The 23347-nt window shown below is 46.3% G+C and overlaps 1 protein-coding gene across 3 annotated transcripts in view; it reads left to right on the top strand.

Annotated features, from left to right (window-relative positions):
• The window catches only part of WDR70 (WD repeat domain 70), a 292771-nt gene that overhangs the window by 68770 nt on the left and 200654 nt on the right, over nt 1–23347 (top strand). For all 3 annotated transcript variants that reach the window (XM_056546328.1, XM_056546336.1, XM_056546343.1), the window contains exon 9: nt 1158–1234. In XM_056546328.1, coding sequence (XP_056402303.1) covers nt 1158–1234 — 77 coding nt within the window. The remainder of the gene's footprint in view (nt 1–1157; nt 1235–23347) is intronic.

The following is a 23347-nucleotide window of genomic DNA, read 5'->3' as shown; positions in this document are numbered from 1 at the left end:
TTTGTTCCAAACGCCGAGCAGCGGAGTACCCAGAGCATAGGGGATCAGTAGCTGATTGGGAAGGGGGGGATGTGCGACCGCTGGGACCCCCGTGATCTCCGACACAGAACCCTGGCTAGCAGTGAAGGAGCATGTGTCCTGTACCAGTAGACCGGTGCCGGTTCCAATTCCAGACCTCCCCACGATCAGCTACTTATTCCCTATCCATGTTTATTTTTGCCGGAGTTCTACTTTAGTGTTACATTCCCCATCCTACATAATGAAACGTTTGGCAAGATCTCTGATTGTTAAAGAGTACCTCTCATGACCTTGTTAAATGTTATAATCCCCACAGTTCACTGCCCCATCATGATAAACCACCCCCTGCCTTTATTTTTTATTATTTTTTAGTTTTTTCCTTGATATTGCTCTGTATTTTCTGCTCAGTCTCAGTCAGATTCACAGACTGGGAAGGGGCGTTCCCCAGCAGGTGTGACATCATCTGAAGCCATACAGGGGAGAACTTCCTCCCTCACTCTGATACACACAGTCCAGGGCAGTTCAGTGTGAGATGAGTTATGATTGGATAAGGCTGCACCCGCCCCGCTCCCCCCCTCAGCACCCCAGACTGCATTTCCAGATTTTGGACCTCTGCCAGGCCAAAAAGAAAATGAAGAAAGCGGAAGAAAAAAACGGATACAGTAAATTTAACATTGAAGTCCATGGAAAACGGATGAGCCTTTAATGTCATCGGTTTTTTCAATCCGTTTTTTGATCCATTTTTACTTCTGAGCATGCTCAGAACAAAAAAATTTTTTTTTCTATTATTAGCTGAACAATAACGTATCCAAACGGATACAAATGGATAACATCCGTTTGCATCCGTTATTGTCCTTTCTTTTTTTTTTTTTTATAATATATTTTTTACGGGAGAAGAATGGGACGGGTCTAGACGGCCGAGTGAACGCAGCCTTATTTCCACCCTCTGGATGGAACCAAGAATGTTAGTTTTATTTATTTATTTATTTTTGCTGACAGCAAACAGAGGTATTAAAATGGTTTGAAATTGAAATGCAGAATGCAAACAACAGAGAATTAGATATTTTTTTTTTTTCTTTTGTGACTATTTTAAGTTATTTCTTGATTTGTTACATCTTCTTCTTCATTTATTTCTTTAGGGACATACAGCTATGCTCAACGGGGGATGTTGGCATCCAAAAATAAAAGAAGAGTTTCTGACGTGTTCCAATGATGGGTAAGTCCATGAATATCTGCACTGGCTGGGGATTTAAAATTTCTGGGTGTTTTTTATTTTTATTTTTTGGAGGGGTGATCAGATTACCCAACAGGACCCGGGTAATCCTCAATGGCCATATTACCCAGCAAGCTTTAGTGGTTCTAGGAGATACTGTCTCCCTATATACAGCATCTCAGAGAGCCTGTTTAGCCTGTACTAAGACACTATATTGTTTAACCTTGTGTTGGAGCCATTAACCCCTTAAGGACTGAGCTTATTTCCGTTTTTGCACTTTCCTTTTTTCCTCCTTACCTTTTAGAAATCATAACCCTTTCAATTTTGCACCTAAAAAATCCATACGATGGCTTATTTTTTGCACCACCAATTCTACTTTGTAATGACATCGGTCTTTTTATCGAAAAATCTATGGCGAAACAGGAAAAAAAATTAATTATTATGTGACAAAATTGAAGAAAAAACACAATTTTGTAACTTTTGGGGTCTTCCGTTTCTACGCAGTAAATTTTTTGGTAAAAAAATACACCTTATCATTATTCTGTAGGTCCATACGATTAAAATGATACCCTACTTATATAGGTTTGATTTTGTCGCACTTCTAGAAAAAATCATAACTACATGCAGGAAAATGTATACCTTTTAAAATTGTCATATTCTGACCCCTATAACTTTTTTATTTTTCTGAGTACGGGGCGGTATGAGGGCTAATTTTTTGCGCCGTAATCTGAAGTTTTTAGCGGTACCATGTTTGTATTGATCGGACTTTTTAATTGCTTTTTATTCATTTTGGACCCCCTCCGGGGTTTTGCAATAGCTGGAGGGCTGCCTAATGTATATGGTCAGCCCAATGTATATGGTCAGCCCATAGCTCCTGTAAACTTGTACCCATCAAGCAGCCCTGTGATAAAATCATGTAACACCATCATCCAGAATCCGTATAAACATCTATGTATGTGCAGATCTGAAGGCAATAAGATGTGATGTCAGATGGAAAATTCAGGCCATACTGACCACATGTGAGCAAATGTATACTGCAGAAATCACGTTCTGCAACTTTACAAATTACATTATACTAGTTAAAGGGGTATTACTGCCATAGACCTCTTATCCCCTATCCTCTATGCCGGGCTGCTGCTCCAGTCTCGCAAACCTCTGTGTTTCTGGGACTGGAGGCGTGATGTCACGTGACGCCACGCCCCCTCCATTCATGTCTATGGGAGGGGGCATGACTGTGTTTCCGAGACTGGAGACATGACATCACGCCACACCCCCTCGTGATGCCACGCCCCCTCCATTCATGTCTATGGGAGGGGGCGTGACGGCCGTCACACACCCCTCCCATAGACATGAATGGAGAGGGCGTGACGCCACGCCTCCAGTCCCAGAAACACAGAGGTTTGCGAGACTGGAGCAGCAGCCCGGCATAGAAGATAGGGGATAAGAGGTCTATGGCTGTAATACCCCTTTAACTAGTATAATGTAATTTGTAAAGTTGCAGAACGTGATCTCTGCAGAATACACTTGCTCACATGTACAAGTTTACAGGAGCTATGGGCTGACCATATACATTAGGCAGTCCTCCAGCTATTGCAAAACTACAATTCCCATCATGGACAGAGAAGAGCTGAGCTTGTTAGAATTCATCATGCCCTATCCTTTTATTATTAGTAGGTAAACCACCCCCAGGGGAACACATACACTGTTGTCTTATCTCAATGTGTATGGGGCGTATCAGGGGGGGAAGAGCTGTCAGTCGAGCCCAGCTTGCAGGTTGTATACAGTGGGGAAAATTTAATAGAGTTGGTTTTCATTTTTTATATTGTCTGCTTTCCGATTTTTGTGAAATCCGTCCCATTTATTATTGTGTCGCGCGTTACTGAAATTTTTTTGCATTTTCACACATACATCACATGATTTATTTGTATGTCACAACTTTAAAGGGGTTGTCAAGTGAAAACTATCTTATCCCCCTATTGCGCGAAAGTGGGATGGCGGTTGGTGTATGGGGGGGTTGCTGGGACCACCCCAAAATGAGAGTGCTGGAGTAGTGTACTCTGGTTTATTCGGCCCTCCTAAATAATTGAAAAGAGCACAGCACAGACTCTGCACTGAGAGCTGGGGTCCTGTTCTTAAAGGGGTACTCCACTGGGAAAAAATGTTTTTAAATCAACTGGGGCCAGAAAGTTAAACAGATTTGTAAATTACTTCTGTTAAAAGATCTTAATCCTTCCAGTACTTATCAGCGGCTGTATGCTCCACAAGAAGTTATTTTCTTTTTTCATTTATTTTCTGTCTGACCACAGTGCTCTCTGCTGACACCTCTGTCCATGTCAGGAACTGTCCAGATTAGGAGCAAATCCCCCTAGAAAACCTATCCTGCTTTGGACAGTTCCTGACGTTGACAGAGGTGTCGGCAGAGAGCACTGTGGTCAGACAGAAAGGAAATTCAAAAAGAAAAAAACTTTCTGTGGATCATACAGCAGCTGATAAATACTGGAAGGATTAAGATTTTTTAATAGAAGTAATTTACAAATCTGTTTAAGTTTCTAGCACCAGTTGATTTAGGAAAAAAAAGTTTTTTCAGTGGAGGACCCCTTTAAGATTGCTGGGGGTCCCCCCCAACTGCAATCAGCTAGTTATCCCTAATCCTGTGGGTAGGTGATAAGATAGTTTTCACCAGAAAACCACTTTAATTCTGTGATTAAAGGAAACAAGTGAGGCTCTTGAGACCCCAGAAACACAACAGAGGCAGATTTCGAGAGACACGTTCTGCTTTCTCCAGGAGGTTGAACCAAGGTGCTAGTGTCTCTATTAACCATGTTGTGACCCCAACATTACACTGGTGACCCCATCTACAAGCACAGCTATCATACCATAAGTGACAACTGTAACACCATGCGCTCCGGCCACACACACTGTCCGCGAGCACATTGTCCCTCTCTCCCCTGCTGCCGGCTGGACTGGGATTCACATCGCGGGACGCGCCCGCATGCGAATCCCAGCCCGTCACTTACTACGCTCCTCTGTGCCTCCTCCTCTGTTTCTCAGCTCCTGTGCGTGTCCCCTCTCCTAGGGCGCACGCGCTGGAGCTCTGAAATTTAAAGGGCCACTACGCCCATAATTATGTGTTACACCTGAGGCTATTCTATAAGTTCCTGCACCTGCCACTCTTCCCTGCTGGATCTTCAGTGCCCCTAGCCTGAGATTAAGCGTACCTTACTGTCTGTTGCCTTGCCCGTGTATATTGACCTTTCCGCTACGTTATTTGACTACGCATCTTTGCCGCCTTCCTTGACCTTCTGCTAAGTCCGACTACGCCTCTGTCTCATCCTTCTGTACCACGTCTTTGCCCAGCTACATGTGTGGTCGAGTCGTATCGGTGGTAGCGACCTGGGTGTCGCCTGCACCAGCAAGCCCATCCTGCCGTTCGGCGGGCTCTGATGAAGACCAGCGGCACCTCAGACTCTGCTTCCCGATACGGCCCGCGTCATCTGCCACAAAGGTTAGAGGATCCACATCTAGCATCGTTACAACAACCATGGTGGTTGAAGTTAACGCATCACATAACTCACCTAGTGGTAATGTGAAAGATGGATGAAGTAAAAAAGTTAAAGGGGTAATCCTCCCCTAGACATCTTATTCCCTATGCAAAGGATAGGGGATAATAATAATAATAATTTTATTTATATAGCGCCTACAGATTCTGCAGCGCTTACAATTATGGGGTACAAACAAAGACAAGTATCAGACATAATATGACACAATAACTATTCAAACAAGAGGTGTGAGGATATGTTGAGGATATTTTGGGGATATTTTGGGGATATATTTAGGATATGTTGAGGATATATTGAGGATATGTTGGGGATATGTTGGGGATATGTTGGGGATATGTTGGGGATATGTTGGGGATATGTTGGGGATATGTTGGGGATATGTTGGGGATATGTTGAGGATATTTTGGGGATATGTTGAGGATATGTTGAGGATATGTTGAGGATATGTTGAGGCCAATTAGAGAATGTTATAGGCCTGTCTGAAGAGATGTGTTTTCAGGCCACGTTTGAAACTATGGATGTTGTTGTTGAGTCTGAAGGATTGAGGGATAGCATTCCAGAGAAGCGGTGGATAAGATGTCTGATCGCAGGGGTCCCGCTGCTCGAACCCCCACGATCTGTGTGCAGCACCCTGCATTCGTTTAGAACCCTGGGTGCGGGCAGCGGCGGTCGTCATGTCACGGCCACGCCCCCTTGTTATGTCACACCACACACCCACAATGCAAGTCTATGCAAGACTTGCATTGAGGGGGCGTGGCCATGATGTCATGACACCGCCACTCCAACCCCCCACCCTGTGTTCGGAACAAAATGTTCCGAATGCTGGGGCAGCGGAGTACCCCTTTAATGTTGTTTTTTTTTTTTATCGAAAGATGAATGAATAAAAAAAAATAAAAATTTTGTAGTAATTTTGGGGTTAGATCCATTAGACTTAGGACCATTAGTGCATAGGAAAAGTAAAGCAGTTGCAGTTTTTATTAGGGATCGACCGATATCGATTTTTTTAGGGCCGATACCGATAATCTGTGGAGGTTAGGGCCGATAGCCAATAACTTAAACCGATATTCCGGTATAAGTTATCCACTATTTATCCCCATTCCCCCCCCCCCCCCCCCCCCCACGACACTACTGCAGATCATTGATTTAAAGCGGGCGCTTTAAATCAATGAACTGCAGCGGCTTTTGCGGTGCCAGAGACCGCCGCCACCCGCTTCTCTCCCCCTGCCTGTCACCGCGACTGACCTTCCCCCCCCCCCCCCCCCCGTGCCGCACCGCCCTGGCCCCATTGCCTCCCCCCATATCCGGTTTTATAATTACATGTTCCCGGGGTCCGCGCTACATCTGGCTCCGGTGGTGTCCTCCTGAGCTGTCACTGTGCGCACTGACGATGACGTAGCGTTGAGGACGTCACTCGTCATTGAGCAGCGTAACACAGGACGCAGCAGGAGCCAGAAGTAGCGTGGACCCCGTGGACAGGTAATTATAAAACCGGGGATGGGGGAGGCAATGGGGCTGTGCGGTGGGAGGTGCGGTGCGGTGGGGGTGGGGGGGTGGTGTGGGTGGTGCGGCGCGGTGGGCGGGGCATTATCTGATTATGGGCAAGGTAATTGCCGATAACGCCCAAAATAGTGAATATCGGCCAAACCGATAATCGGTCGATCCCTAGTTTTTATTCAATGGAGTCGGCTTTCTGTGGACAATGGAGTCGGCTTTCTGTGGCTTTCTATCCCTGTATTTTCTTTGTTTCCCTGACACGTTCCTTGCATACCCTCTCAGTAGAGTAAACATGTCCTCCTTACAACACGGTCCTCAGGATCTGGGGGCCCGGAGCCGCGTCTCCTTTATCGTCACTTTACTGACAGTTTTACTAAGTTCTTCCTTTTGAACTAATTCTTTCCTAAATACCTTTCTGCTTGTAATCATCAGGTCATTATGGGATGCGGCAGGCGTTACACAGTGAATTGCTTGTCTGTGTAGGGTCCAGGAATCCTCAGAAGTGTCCTACACAGGGTCATGACACCGGCTGACTCAAGTCCGTCTCAAGTCATTTAGCCCTTTCATTGAGGTTGCTAACCTGCCCGCCTGCCATGACTTATTGTGGCTTTCCTCTTCTCCACTCACTTTGTCAGGATATTACAGGCTTTCAAAGACTCAGTAATTGTTTTGTTTATAGGATAATGGCTTCATTTGTTTTTTTTTATTTTCTTCTTACATGGTTTACGGACAGCTCTGGCAGGTTCCAGCATGCGTCTTATTTACATTGCTGATAGGAATGCAAGTGTGTCACTTAGTAGTAGATAATGTGCATTAAGGGTTGTCACAGTCCCTATGCATATACCTTAGGCTGCGTTCACACGGCCATCTAGACCCGTCCCGTTCTTCTCCCGTCAAAAAAAAAAAAACGGACTTAATAAAAACAAAACAGACAATAACAGATGCAAACGGATGTTATACGTTTGGATCCATTATTGTTCCGTTCCTACTTCTGAGCATGTTTATTAACTGATCAAAAAACGGATTGAAAAAACGGATGCAAACGGATGACCTTAAAGGGGTACTCCGCCCCTAGACATCTTATCCCCTATCCGAAGGATAGGGGATAAGAAGTCAGATCGCCACGGTCCCACTGCTGGGGACCCCTGGGATGCCCATTGCTACACTGCGCTCTCATTATAGCCCAGAGCAAGTTCGCTCTGCGCATAATGACAGGCAGTACAGGGGCCGGAGCATTGTTACGTCACGGCTCCGCCCCTCGTGACATCATGGCCCGCCCCTTTCAATACAAGTCTATGTAGAGTCCCATAGACTTGCATTAAGGGGACGGGCCGTGATGTCACGAGGGGCGGAGCCATGACGTCATGCTGCTTCGTCCCCCGTATCGCCCGTCATTACTCGCTCTGTGCTGTAATGAGAGCGGGGTACCGCAGCGGCGATCCCAGGGGTCCCCAGCAGCGGGCCCGCGGCGATCTGACATCTTATCCCCTATCCTTTGGATAGGGGATAAGATGTCTAGGGGCGGAGTACCCCTTTAAAGGCTCATCTGTTTTCCATAGACTTCAATGTTAAATTTACTGTATCCGTTTTTTCTTCTGTTTTTTTTGACGGGAGAAAAAATACTGCATGCACCGTGTTTTCTCTTGTAAAAAAAGAACGGAAATGAGCGCAGACAAGTGCAAACGAATGGGTAAGGATTGAAAAAAAAATCCCATTGATATCAATGGGATTATTTTACAACCGTTTGTAATCTGTTTACAAGCAGCAACATCGGAACAAAAACGGGGACAGACGGGCGTGTGAACGCACGCTTAGTAGAGTATTTGGTCACCGTAGAGGGATTCCTCTGCTTATAAGCCCCCAATAATAAGTCAGAGCAGAGAGCTGCTGCAAATAGGGAACCACAGTGATCAGCAGATTGAAGAAACAGTGAAGCGAGCACCACGTCCCTTCATTACAGTACCCAATGCAGTAAAGTCTGTGCCAACAGGACTTTGCCTTATAATGCAACTCAGTCCATTTAAATGGGCACTCTCGATAAAACTAGATTGTGCTATTGCACTCCTTATGGTAAATAAAAAATCTTTCTAATATACTTTGTTTAAAAAAAAAAAAAATGAAGTTTTCTATGTTTTGCGTTTAAAAAAGCTGCCACTAGGTGTCTCCCTACTTGTCCAGAGCACATTTCCCGCCATCTCTTCCACAGACTTTGGACTCCTGCTGGCCTGGCAGAAGCCCAAAATCTGGGCGGTGTGTAGCAGAGTGAGGGAGAAAGTTCTCCCCTGTATGGCTTCAGATGATGTCACGCTTGCTGGGGAACGCCCCTTCCCAGTGTGTGAATCTGACGGAGACTGAGCAGAAAATACAGAGCGATATCAAGGTAGAAAACTAAAAAATAACTAAAATAAAGACAGGGGGTGGTTTATCATGATGGGGGCAGTGAACTGGGAGGATTATATAATGTAACAAGATCATGACAGGTACTCTTTAAGTGAATGAGATGCAATACGGACACTGCCTCACTTCTATGGATGTTATAGTGCCCTGGTACTACCGTGAGCAATTCTTGTGGCTGATGCCCTTATGTGCCTCAGTCATATATTTACGGCCTCATATATTAATGTTTTACCCTATACTACCTCTTTAAATGGTTTTCAATGGTAAAAGACGCTCCCAAAGATATTTAAACTCTAAGGCATATGGTTCACCAAGAACCGGGCCCCATTTGGCAACCGGAACTAAGACAGTCTGCACAAACAGCTGCATTAGTGTTCTGAGTGGTCGGCAGGGCCCCATTCACATTAAAGGGGTACTCCGCTGCTCAGCATTGAGCTGTTCCGAACGCTGGAGCCGGGAGCTCGTGACGTCATAGTCTCGCCCCCTCATGACGTCACACCCCACCCCCTCAATGCAAGTCTATGGGATGTCATGAGGGACGGGGCTATGACATTATGAGCTCCTGCCTCCAGCGTTCGGAACAGTTTTTCCAAAAGCTATGCTGCGGAGTACCTTTTTAAGCTGTGATTCTGTGGGATCAGTTCTGACCAGCTAGCCTGCATCCATACACATCAATGAGCCTTGAGCCCCATGACCCGGTCTACGGTCACCTGTTGACTTTCCGTATAGAATTTTTTAATAGGCACTAACCTCTGTATACTAGGGACACCCCACCAAACCAACAGTTTTCGAGATGTTTTGTCCCAGAAATCTTGACATTGCAGATTGGCTTTTTACAGGTCCTTACTCTTGCCCATTTTCTTTCTTCCAAGTCAAATGTAAGAGATTGTTACCTAAAACCCATATAAGGTCTGGTTCACATCACGTTTTCTCTCATACGGGAGCGCATACAACAGGGGAGCGCTAAAACCTCACGCTCCCATATGCTTTCGTATGCGCTTCCGTATGTAATTCACTTCAATGAGCCGGCCGGAGTGAAACGCTTGGTCCGGTCGGCTCATTTTTGCGCCGTATGCGCTTTTACAACCGGACCTAAAACCGTAGTTGACCACAGTTTTAGGTCCGGGTTGAAAAAGCGCATACGGCGGAAAAATGAGCCGACCGGACTGAACGTTTCACTCCGGCCGGCTCATTGAAATGAATTACATACGGGTGCGCAAGGTTTTAGCTCTCCCTGCCGTATCGCTCCCGTATGGGAGAAAACGTGATGTGAACCAGACTTACTCAGTATTCATGTACTCCAGTCCAGGAGTCCTTTTTTGTAGTCCTGCAGGGGGCACATCTTGCTGGTTGCTGTTTTGGCTGATCGCTAAATATACAGCCACTAGAAGTATCTTAATTTAGATTAAGAAAGGTGACCTGTATTTTGTAGATTACTTTTGGAGTGTGTAGTATGTAATAGTAAATACCATACTTTGTAGAGATTTACCACATCCAGTTTAGTTCAGAATGGCGATAAATACCATAATATATACCATATATACTCGAGTATAAGCCTAGTTTTTCAGCACGATTTTTTATGCTGAAAACGCCCCCCTCGACTTATACTCGAGTGAACTCTCCGCCTGTCGATCCCTTCTCAGTGGTCTTCAACCTGCGGACCTCCAGATGTTGCAAAACTACATCTCCCAGCATGCCCGGACAGCCATCGGCATGCTGGGAGTTGTAGTTTTGAAACATCTGTAGGTCCGCAGGTTGTAGACCACTGCGGCCTTCGTCATCATCCAGACCCCCCCTTTAGTTTTCTACTCGCCTCCCCTCGGTGGGAAGGAAGGGTGAGCTGGTCTGTGAGGTCCCTGCGCGTCGTCGTCAAGGCAACATCACTAGTCCGGGGCCGGCCTGGAGCGGAGAAGAGGGCATCCAGGTGAATATGGACAGCCTGGAACGACTAACCCTCTCCCTGCAGCATAGATGGCCCAGACCAGCTCACCCTTCCTTCCCAACGAAGGGAAGGTGAGTAGAAATCTAAAGGGGGGTCTGGATGATGATGAAGGCCGCAGTGGTCTTCTACCTGCGTACCTCCAAAGGTTTCAAAACTACAACTCCCAGCATGCCCGGACAGCCATCGGCTGTCCGGGCATGCTGGGAGTTGTAGTTTTGCAACATCTGGAGGTCCGCAGATGTTGAAGACCACTGATGAAGGGATTAACAGGCGGTGATGATGTATTTCCCACCCTAGGCTTATAGTCGAGTCAATAACTTTTCCTGGGTTTTTTGGTTGAAATTAGGGGTCTCTGCTTATATTCGGGTCGGCTTATACTCGAGTATATACGGTATGTATGAATATAATCTATATACTGTATATACACATCATAAAATCTTTCTAGTGAAAGTCAACTCAAAACTGGAGTTAATTCTACTAAATAATGCCCGTTGAATATCCTGCATGCCGATGAGGGACCACATACATATGGTTAGACGGGTCCTTTTATGACACTGCTTCAGGCACAAGGCGGCCTCCTTTGTCTTTGGGTCATTGGCTTTATTAGGCTCGGTAAAGGCCTGTTTATTGTAAACCACTCATGTGATGTTTGACCTCCGGCTATAAAATGGCAGAAAAAAAAATTCTCCGCATTTCAAACCTATTTGGGGTAGCGAGAAGCCTGAATAAGATCTAGTTACCTGAAGGAAGCCATCAAAGAGCCGAGACACCTATAGTGTCCATTATTGTGTGAGTGCAGCATGGCGTGGAATTCCATGGGACGGGGTCAGTGGCCAGAGCAGCTCTTACAATATGTCACTTCACAATACATCACTGTCTCTTACAGCATTTGGTTTATTACAATACACTAATATTTTATTATTATTTTTAATTTATTTATCTATCTATCTTATTTAAAAAAAAAATAAAAAATTTGTAGCTAAGTACCCACAAAATAAAGTTGACATAAATGTGCACTGTCTGTACAATATAAAAACAGGTATTTTTTTTTTTTATAGACACATTAAAAAGGTTTGATCATTCATGGTGTGTGTCCAGACCCCAACTGATCTCAAGAATGAGTCTTGAGATGTTTAGCTCACAGAGCATTGTCTAGACTGGATACAATTGTCTCCACTTCTCAGCTGAGAGCAGGACTAGCTATGTACAATGTATCAGTCTGGAGTCCAGGATGTTTAGCTCACAGAGCATTGTCTACACTGGATACAATTGTCTCCACTTCTCAGCTGAGAGCAGGACTAGCTATGTACAATGTGTCAGTTCTGGAGTCCAGGATGTTTAGCTCACAGAGCATTGTCTAGACCGGATACAATTGTCTCCACTTCTCAGCTGAGAGCAGGACTAGCTATGTACAATGTATCAGTCTGGAGTCCAGGCTGTTTAGCTCACAGAGCAATGTCTAGACTGGATACAATTGTCTCCACTTCTCAGCTGAGAGCAGGACTAGCTATGTACAATGTATCAGTGTGGAGTCCAGGATGTTTAGCTCACAGAGCATTGTCTATACTGGATACAATTGTCTCCACTTCTCAGCTGAGAGCAGGACTAGCTATGTACAATGTATCAGTCTGGAGTCCAGGATGTTTAGCTCACAGAGCATTGTCTACACTGGATACAATTGTCTCCACTTCTCAGCTGAGAGCAGGACTAGCTATGTACAATGTGTCAGTTCTGGAGTCCAGGATGTTTAACTCACAGAGCATTGTCTAGACCGGATACAATTGTCTCCACTTCTCAGCTGAGAGCAGGACTAGCTATGTACAATGTATCAGTCTGGAGTTCAGGCTGTTTAGCTCACAGAGCATTGTCTAGACTGGATACAATTGTCTCCACTTCTCAGCTGAGAGCAGGACTAGCTATGTACAATGTATCAGTCTGGAGTCCAGGATGTTTAGCTCACAGAGCATTGTCTAGACTGGATACAATTGTCTCCACTTCTCAGCTGAGAGCAGGACTAGCTATGTATAATGTATCAGTCTGGAGTCCAGGCTGTTTAGCTCACAGAGCATTGTCTAGACTGGATACAATTGTCTCCACTTCTCAGCTGAGAGCAGGACTAGCTATGTACAATGTATCAGTCTGGGGTCCAGGATGTTTAGCTCACAGAGCATTGTCTAGACTGGATACAATTGTCTCCACTTCTCAGCTGAGAGCAGGACTAGCTATGTACAATGTATCTGTCTGGAGTCCAGGATGTTTAGCTCACAGAGCATTGTCTAGACTGGATACAATTGTCTCCACTTCTCAGCTGAGAGCAGGACTAGTTATGTACTATGTATCAGTCTGGAGTCCAGGATGTTTAGCTCACAGAGCATTGTCTAGACTGGATACAATTGTCTCCACTTCTCAGCTGAGAGCAGGACTAGCTATGTACAATGTATCAGTCTGGAGTCCAGGATGTTTAGCTCACAGAGCATTGTCTAGACTGGATACAATTGTCTCCACTTCTCAGCTGAGAGCAGGACTAGCTATGTACAATGTATCAGTCTGCAGTCCAGGATGTTTAGCTCACAGAGCATTGTCTAGACTGGATACAATTGTCTCCACTTCTCAGCTGAGAGCAGGACTAGCTATGTACAAGGTATCAGTCTCTTTACCTTTTTTTATTTTGTGTTATTTTTGTAATTTTGTTCTCATATCTGCAAATGGTGAGAACAGGGGGGGAGGGGGGGAGGGGGCAGAATATTGATTTTCTCTTTAATTTATAAGTCGGACATTGTCTGCTTACTGTATCTCTCTCCTAAGCGATCTTCAATTACATGAAGTCAACACGGTCGGAATAGTAATGTAACCGAGAGGCAAATTAAAGGAGATACCTAAACTGCTACTTACTGTCTAAACCTGCAATACTGCTAATTGGGTATCGCATGGCTATCACGTTCATAGCGGGCTCGCCTTTCATCCTGGCCGTAGCATAATACCCCCTGCCATAAATAAGATCCTCTTGTACGCGTTCATCCGGTCACACACTTATCTGGCATTCAACACCCTATTACATCTGGATCATACTGTAATGTATGTCGGCCCATGAGTCCAAGTCGCACCTTATTCTAGACTGACATCTTTTGCAGTCATGCATCCCTGTCCCACGATCATTGAGATGCTATCCTGTTATTGGGGAAAACTTGATAGCAACCTCTGTGGGAGCGATAATAATTTCTTTTTTGTTGTTATTTATTTCTTTTTGCAGATTTTTCATGTGTGTTTTCTGCAGTTACGCAAAGCTGGCATAAAGAATTTTCTAAACTCTCTCATGGTTCAACCAATAAAACGACTGTATTCACTTTGGACAACTGGTCCCTTAGACTGTTCACATGCTTACTGTTGGGACCCGCAGTAATCTTAAGCAGTGGTCTCAAACTGTGGCCCTCCAGATGTTGCAAAACTTCAACTCCCAGCATGCCCGGACAGCCGTTGGCTGTCCGGGCATGCTGGGAGTTAAAGTTTTGCAACATCTGGAGGGCCACAGTTTGGACAATTGTTCTAGGGATACAAACTGGCAGCACGTTTTCATTTTTCATGCAGTGCCACCACAGGAGAATTAAAGTATTACACAATTCTCATTGACATCAATGGGTCGTTGATGTACAGCCTTAGCCAATCATAGCTCATCTCACACTGAACTGCTCTGGGCTGTATGTAGCAGAGTGAGGGAGGAAGTTCTCCCCTGGATGGCTTCAGATGATGTCACGCCTGCTGGGGAACGCCCCTTCCCAGTCTGTGAATCTGACTGAGCAGAAAATACAGAGCAATATCAAGGTAGGAAACTAACAAATAACAAAAATAAAGGCAAGGGGTGGTTTATCATGATGGGGCAGTGAACTGGAAGGGTTATAAAGTTTTAACAAGATCATGAGAGGTACTCTTTTAAGTATTTCTTTTAGGTTAGAGGCTTGTGAGTGCATAGAGAGAAATACATTTTTATTTTAAAATAGACGCCTTTACGAATAGAAATGTTTGATCGGTCATTTGGTGACTGTACAGACCCCGACCAACGCTAGACAGAGCCCAGAGAAGTGCATGTTTTTCGTGGCTCTAAACCACATTTTCAACATGGTCTTGTATGTTGAGCTAATAGGGACCTATTTGGTTTGACTGTTCATTCAGGGTCTGAACACTAAGACCCTGACCGATAAAAACTTGTGGCATGCCAAGTTTTATCTTTTTTCATGACATACACTTTAAAGAAGTTATCCAGTCTAAAAAAAAAATGTATCACCTATCCACAAGATAGGGGATAAGTGTCAGATCGTGGAGGGTCCGACTGCTGGCCCCTTCCATGCATTTTTTTTATGGGAGAGCCAAAGATACATCATTCGGGTATTTTTGTCTCTCTCATAGAGATTCATAGAGGGGGCGGTTCAGCCCAGCTTCATGCCGTAGTCAACACTACTCATTTATTCGGAGAGCCGGGGTGTCCATCAAGTAATCATTTATTATTTTTATATTATTATTTTTTTTATTTACACACCAGACTACTCCTTTTAAAGGGCTAACATTTTCTTTTAAATCAACTGGGGACAGAAAGTTAAACAGATTTGTAAATTACTTCTATAAAAATATCTTAATCCTTCCAGTACTTATCAGCTGCTATATTCTACAGAGGAAGTTCTCTTCTTTTTGAATTTCCTTTCTTCCTGACCACAGTGCTCTCTGCTGACACCTCTGTCCATTTTAGGAACTGTCCAGAGTAAGAGCAAATCCCCATAGCAAACCTCTCCTGCTCTGGACAGAGGTGTCAGCAGAGATCACTTGTTGTCAGACAGAAAGGAAATTCAAAAAGAAAAGAACTTCCTGTGTAGTATACATCAGCTGATAAGTACTGGAAGGATTAAGATGTTTTTAATCAAAGTAATTTACAAATTTTTGTAACTTTCTGGCACCAGTTGATATGAAAGAAAATGTTTTCCAGTCGAGTACCCCTTTAAGGCTATTTGCTTAGTTGGATTTGGTGTTAGGACACATTCAACAATGGTGGCAACCTGGGTTCTCCAAACTAGGGCTTCTCATGTTGAAATACCATAGCTCCCCAGCAGCTGTGAAACTTCCACCCTGACTGCCTGCCCCTGTCAGAGCATGCTCAAAATGGACAGAAAAATCTAAAGTCCAGCTCTTTCCCTCTCATACTTGCTATAGTGCACAGACGGCCCAGAGCATGGCCCAGTCAAGCAGCATACAATAGTAGAAATGTCCAGCCACAGGTTTTCTTAAAGGATACTTCGAAAAAAAAAAAAAAAATGTATACCTTATACAAAGGATCTCCCGTATGGGGCCCCAGCAGTTTGTGGAAAGGGGGCGTGGTCGACCACCGCACAATGCAACGGCTGGCACTCCCCCTTAAAGGGGTACTCCACATCGCAGCATTTGGAATAAACTGTTCCGAACTATGGTGCCGGCGCCGGGAGCTTGTGACATCGTAGCCCTACCCCCTCATGACATCACACCCGCCCCCTCAATGCAAGTCTATGGGAGGGGGCGTGACAGCTGTCACGCCCCCTCCTATAGACTTTCATTGAGGGGGCGGGGCGTGATGTCCTGAAGGGGGGAGGGGCTATGCCATCACAAGCTACCGGCGCTGGCTCTAGCAGTTAGGAACAGTTTGCTCCAAACGCTGAGCTGCGGAGTACCCCTTTAATACTTCTCTATGGGATTGCTGGACTACTGCATTCGGAAGTCTCAGTCTCTGCCATAGCTACGTATTGAGGTAGCGTGTCGGCTGCTGCTTCGTGCGGTGGTTGAAATGTGCTATTTCAAAAAAGATCCAGGGACCCCGTTCGGGAGATGGCGAGGGGGGGCAGTGGTCTGAAACATATCCACTATCCTGTTGATAGCGGATAAGCTTTGTTTTCCCGAAGCATCCTTTACAACATTTTAAAATCCAATTCACATCACCACAAGGAGTGGCAGGACAGGCCCGACATGTTTCATCATATAGACTTAATCATAGACCATGATTTAGTTTATATGAAGAAACACGTCGGACCTGTCCTGTCGCTCCATGTGGTGATGGACTTTGTTAAGGCGTGTTAAAATCCAATTCACAAGTCTTTTGTTATGGAAACCTGTGGCTGCTGGACATTTCTCCGATTGTATGCACACACAAAGTTGTAGTTCTGCAACAGGTTGGAATCCCCTGGCCAAGAGATACGAAGCTGATTTACATTGTGCAGTACCAGTGCTGGTCCTACAGGGAGCGCTCTCTGACAGTCTGCTCACACTGATACTTTGTGAAATCCAGGATCATATATCCCATATAATCCTTAATAGTCACGGAGAGGCCTATTAGGCTTCCATACACAATAGGTAACTAAACTGTTACTTGCTGTCTGAACCTGCACAGTCACTAATTAGGGATCCTATAACAATGTACATTCAGGGCTCCATTTCCTCCCGCCATGCTTCAGTGCCCGCCTGTGTTTGTTTGGTTTGCATGGCAGCCGAGCAGAGGAGCAGCTCAGTTATCAGTGGTAATTGATTAGAGTCTCTGTATAATCTGCTCTTTGTACACGGACAGAAGTGTTTTCCTTCTGGTTTTACAAGAGGCTTTATCTATAGAACTGCAGTGCCCATCTGTGGCTCTTAAATGGACAGGAGAAGATCGTATGGTCCTCTGCATGGGAGTACGACATTTGTTATGTGTCTATTTTATATGAAAAATAATTGTTTACCTGTGTATATAATAATTTGGTTGTACCCAACAGTTTACCATAGTGAATAGAGAAAGCCTTTTAATCCATCTTCCCCACTCACTAAGGAGCCTGTAAATCCTGCTTCCACCTTCCTCTAATGGGAAATGCCAGTAGAGTCCTGTGCCCTATTTAAGAATAGAGAGCCTGTGATTTCTGCTTCTCCTGCCTACATATAGAGAGAGCCTGTGAGTTCTGCTTCCTCCACCCACCCACTCAGCCTGTGAGTCCTGCCTCCACCCACCCATTCAGAAAGCCTGTGAGTCCTGCTTCCCTTCCCACTCATACAGAAAGCCTGTGAGTCCTGCTTCTCCCATCCACTTGTAGAGAAAGCCTTTTACTTCTGCTTCTCCCGCCCACTCATAGAGAAAGCCTGTCAGTTCTGCTTCTCCCGCCCACTCATGGATAAAGCCTGTGAGTCCTGCTTCCCCTGCCCACTCATACAGAAAGCCTGTGAGTCCTGCTTCTCCCACCCACTCATACAGAAAGCCTGTGAGTCCTGCTTCCTCCACCCTCTCAGAAAGCCTGTGAGTCCTGCCTCCACCGACCCACTCAGAAAGCCGGTGAGTCCTGCTTCCCCCGCCTACTCATACAGAAAGCCTGTGAGTCCTGCTTCCTCCACCTACCCACTTAGAATGCCTGTGAGTCCTGTCTCCATCCACCCACTCAGAAAGCTTGTGAGTCCTGCTTCCCCCGCCCACTCATACAGAAAGCCTGTGAGTCCTGCCTCTCCCACCCCCTGGTAGAGAAAGCCTGTGAGTCCTGCTTCTCCCGCCCACTCGTAGAGAAAGCCTGGGAGTTCTGCGTCTCCCGGCCACTCATAGAGAAAGCCTGTGAGTCCTGCTTCTCCTGCCCACTCATTTAGAGAGCCTGTGAGTCCTGCTTCCTCCACCCACCCACTCAGAAAGCCTGTGAGTCCTGCCTCCACCCACCCACTCAGAAAGCCTGTGAGTCCTGCCTCCATCCTTCCACTCAGAAAGCCTGTGAGTCCTGCTTCCCCCGCCCACTCATACAGCAAGCCTGTGAGTCCTCCTTCCCCCTCCCACTCATACAGAAAGCCTGTGAGTCCTGCTTCTCCCACCCACTCGTAGAGAAAACCTGTGAGTCCTGCTTCCCCAGCCCACTCATAGAGAGAGCCTGTGAGTCCTGCTTCCCCCGCCCACTCATACAGAAAGCCTGTGAATGCTGCTTCTCCCGCCCACTCATAGAGAAAGCCTGTCAGTTCTGCTTCTCCCGCCCACTCATGGATAAAGCCTGTGTGTCCTGCTTCCCCTGCCCACTCATACAGAAAGCCTGTGAGTCCTGCTTCTCCCACCCACTCATACAGAAAGCCTGTGAGTCCTGCTTCCTCCACCCTCTCAGAAAGCCTGTGAGTCCTGCCTCCACCGACCCACTCAGAAAGCCGGTGAGTCCTGCTTCCCCCGCCTACTCATACAGAAAGCCTGTGAGTCCTGCTTCCTCCACCTACCCACTTAGAAAGCCTGTGAGTCCTGTCTCCATCCACCCGCTCAGAAAGCTTGTGAGTCCTGCTTCCCCCGCCCACTCATACAGAAAGCCTGTGAGTCCTGCCTCTCCCACCCCCTGGTAGAGAAAGCCTGTGAGTCCTGCTTCTCCCGCCCACTCGTAGAGAAAGCCTGGGAGTTCTGCGTCTCCCGGTCACTCATAGAGAAAGCCTGTGAGTCCTGCTTCTCCTGCCCACTCATTTAGAGAGCCTGTGAGTCCTGCTTCCTCCACCCACCCACTCAGAAAGCCTGTGAGTCCTGCTTCCTCCACCCACCCACTCAGAAAGCCTGTGAGTCCTGCCTCCATCCTTCCACTCAGAAAGCCTGTGAGTCCTGCCTCCATCCTTCCACTCAGAAAGCCTGTGAGTCCTGCTTCCCCCGCCCACTCATACAGCAAGCCTATGAGTCCTCCTTCCCCCTCCCACTCATACAGAAAGCCTGTGAGTCCTGCTTCTCCCACCCACTCGTAGAGAAAACCTGGGAGTTCTGCGTCTCCCGGCCACTCATAGAGAAAGCCTGTGAGTCCTGCTTCTCCCACCCCCTGGTAGAGAAAGCCTGTGAGTCCTGCTTCTCCCGCCCACTCGTAGAGAAAGCCTGGGAGTTCTGCGTCTCCCGGCCACTCATAGAGAAAGCCTGTGAGTCCTGCTTCTCCTGCCCACTCATTTAGAGAGCCTGTGAGTCCTGCTTCCTCCACCCACCCACTCAGAAAGCCTGTGAGTCCTGCCTCCACCCACCCACTCAGAAAGCCTGTGAGTCCTGCCTCCATCCTTCCACTCAGAAAGCCTGTGAGTCCTGCTTCCCCCGCCCACTCATACAGCAAGCCTGTGAGTCCTCCTTCCCCCTCCCACTCATACAGAAAGCCTGTGAGTCCTGCTTCTCCCACCCACTCGTAGAGAAAACCTGTGAGTCCTGCTTCCCCAGCCCACTCATAGAGAGAGCCTGTGAGTCCTGCTTCCCCCGCCCACTCATACAGAAAGCCTGTGAATGCTGCTTCTCCCGCCCACTCATAGAGAAAGCCTGTCAGTTCTGCTTCTCCCGCCCACTCATGGATAAAGCCTGTGTGTCCTGCTTCCCCTGCCCACTCATACAGAAAGCCTGTGAGTCCTGCTTCTCCCACCCACTCATACAGAAAGCCTGTGAGTCCTGCTTCCTCCACCCTCTCAGAAAGCCTGTGAGTCCTGCCTCCACCGACCCACTCAGAAAGCCGGTGAGTCCTGCTTCCCCCGCCTACTCATACAGAAAGCCTGTGAGTCCTGCTTCCTCCACCTACCCACTTAGAAAGCCTGTGAGTCCTGTCTCCATCCACCCGCTCAGAAAGCTTGTGAGTCCTGCTTCCCCCGCCCACTCATACAGAAAGCCTGTGAGTCCTGCCTCTCCCACCCCCTGGTAGAGAAAGCCTGTGAGTCCTGCTTCTCCCGCCCACTCGTAAAGAAAGCCTGGGAGTTCTGCGTCTCCCGGTCACTCATAGAGAAAGCCTGTGAGTCCTGCTTCTCCTGCCCACTCATTTAGAGAGCCTGTGAGTCCTGCTTCCTCCACCCACCCACTCAGAAAGCCTGTGAGTCCTGCCTCCACCCACCCACTCAGAAAGCCTGTGAGTCCTGCCTCCATCCTTCCACTCAGAAAGCCTGTGAGTCCTGCTTCCCCCGCCCACTCATACAGCAAGCCTATGAGTCCTCCTTCCCCCTCCCACTCATACAGAAAGCCTGTGAGTCCTGCTTCTCCCACCCACTCGTAGAGAAAACCTGTGAGTCCTGCTTCCCCAGCCCACTCATAGAGAGAGCCTGTGAGTCCTGCTTCCCCCGCCCACTCATACAGAAAGCCTGTGAATCCTGCTTCTCCCGCCCACTCACAGAGAAAGCCTGTGCGTTCTGCGTCTCCCGGCCACTCATAGAGAAAGCCTGTGAGTCCTGCTTCACCCACCCACTCAGAAAGCCTGCAAGTCTTGTATCCCATCCCAGTCATAGAGAAAACCTGTGAGTCCTACTTTCCCCATCCACTCGTAGAGAAAACTTGTCTGAGTGGGGAGAAAGAGTGGGCCTTACATGCTTTCTCTATGAGTGTGTGGGGGAAGCAGGACTCACAGGCTTTCTCTGAGTGTGTGGGGGAAGCAGGACTCACAGGCTTTCTCTGAGTGTGTGGGGGAAGCAGGACTCACAGGCTTTCTCTTAGTGTGTGGGGGAAGCAGGACTCACAGGCTTTCTCTGAGTGTGTGGGGGAAGCAGGACTCACAGGCTTTCTCTGAGTGTGTGGGGGAAGCAGGACTCACAGGCTTTCTCTGAGTGTGTGGGGGAAGCAGGACTCACTGGCTGCTCTTTGACTTAGCACTCAAAACAGGACCCAAGGTTTTCATTTTGAGAGCACAGGAGGAATCCGGGCTTGCAGGCCTTCTTTATTAGTGGGCAGAGAAAGAAGAACTCATAGATTTCCTCCTTAAAGGGGTATTCCAGGCAAAACCTTTTTTTATATATATCAACTGGCTCCGGAAAGTTAAACAGATTTGTAAATTACTTCTATTAAAAAATCTTAATCCTTCCAATAGTTATTAGCTTCTGAAGTTTTCTGTCTAACTGCTCAATGATGATGTCACGTCCCGGGAGCTGTGCATGATGGGAGAATATCCCCATAGGAACTGCACAGCTCCCTGGACGGGAGTCATCAGAGAGCAGTTAGACAGAAAACAACAACTCAACTTCAGAAGCTAATAACTATTGGAAGGATTAAGATTTTTAAATAGAAGTAATTTACAAATCTGTTTAACTTTCCGGAGCCAGTTGATATATAAAAAAAAGTTTTGGCCTTGAATACCCCTTTGAGCCATGATAGCACTTCACAGGTGCATGTGTTCCCCACCAAATAATACCTGTGCAGCATCTTAACTCATAACTAATCATTGTGCTGCTCCTCTTTTATTCCCTCTAAAGATTTATAAATTGACAAACAGGCTTTGTAATTCCCCATGAAGAGAAGTGTCCTTACCGAGTTTACCATTGGCAGCTCCAAATAGACAATGTCATAAATTCGGAACAACCCAACAACTAACAGCCAGTTTTTGTTGTTGTGTTTTTTTAAAAATGTTTTAATATATATTACAGAGGAAGAACATAACAATGAATTGTAATAAGCCGTTACTTCATATCCTTGGAGTAACCCTTTAATTCCCCTACAAAGCAGTACTCCCAGTGGAAAAAAAACAAAAATTTTTCACACCGACTGGCTCCAGAAAGTTTAACAGATTTGTATATTACTTCTATGTAAAAATCTTAATCCTTCCAGTACTTATCAGCTGCTGGAGTTGAGTTGTTCTTTTCTGTCTGATCACATTGCTCTCTGCTGACACCTCTGCCTGTCTCAGGAACTGTCCAGAGTAGCAGAAAATCCCCATAGTAAACCTCTCCTGCTCTGAACAGTTCCTGACATGGGCAGAGGTGTCAGCAGAGAGCACTGTGGTCAGACAGAAAAGAACAACTCAACTTCAGCAGCTGATAAGTACTGGAAGGATTAAGATTTTTTTTTTTTTATAGAAGTCGTTTACAAATCTGTTTAACTTTCTGGAGCCAGTTGATCTAAAAAAATATATATATTTTTTTAACTGGAATTCCCCTTTAACCTTGCAGAATATCCTGAAAGTTAAGCTTAACAATGTCTTCGTAGATATTAACACAGTTACTTGCAGCCCCAGTAAACCTGTGTTTTAGATTCCATAGGGCTATCATTTTTGCAGCTTTTAAGCCCATTTATTGCCATGTTTATGGAAAGTTCTTGTGCTCATCATCTTTGGAGTATTTTACATTTCCTGCCAAAATCATTCATTCTGATCATAGATTGTGAAACTTAAAGCCTCTTGGATTGCTGACCACTCCACAGTTCTCACACAGTGACCTTGCCTCACTTTACTCCTTTCTCATATTTTTATTTTTGTGCAGTAGTGATGTCCAGAATTTGACCTTTGTGCAGTCTAATTTTCCCACAGCCCTTGAATATAAAGACCCCCAGGGCTCAAGTCATATAAAAGAACCGGGGGATCTCATTATAACAACAACTTTTGTAAGCTTCTTAATATTAAAGATTTTGTATACTTTGTTATAAACTATTGTTAGGCCTTCGCCTGGTTCCTTTGGTCACATATGGCCAGACTGAACAACTAGCCAATATGGCCTAAAATATAGTTGTTTTGGTAAAGCAGTTGTTCACCAGATGGTTGTTTTAACCCCTTAAGGACCCTTGATGTACTCGTACGTCATGGCACCCTGGTACTTAAGGACCAATGATGTAGGCGTACGTCATGGGGAATTCCGGTCCGCGTCGGGCGGGGATCGAACCGGGATGCCTGCTGAAATCATTCAGCAGGCATCCCATGCAAATGCCCAGGGGGGGTCATCAGACCCCCCCCCCCCCATGTCGGAGGTGAATTCACACTTGCGATTTGCACGATTCTGGGTCATACGGGTCTATGGTGACCCAGAAAATAAGGGGGA

The sequence above is a fragment of the Hyla sarda genome, chromosome 1 (assembly GCF_029499605.1).
Source record: "Hyla sarda isolate aHylSar1 chromosome 1, aHylSar1.hap1, whole genome shotgun sequence".
In the NCBI taxonomy this organism is placed as follows: Eukaryota; Metazoa; Chordata; class Amphibia; order Anura; family Hylidae; genus Hyla; species Hyla sarda.
The sequence above is the reverse complement of the archived record's forward strand: the minus strand, read 5'-3'. Positions and strand labels throughout refer to the sequence as shown.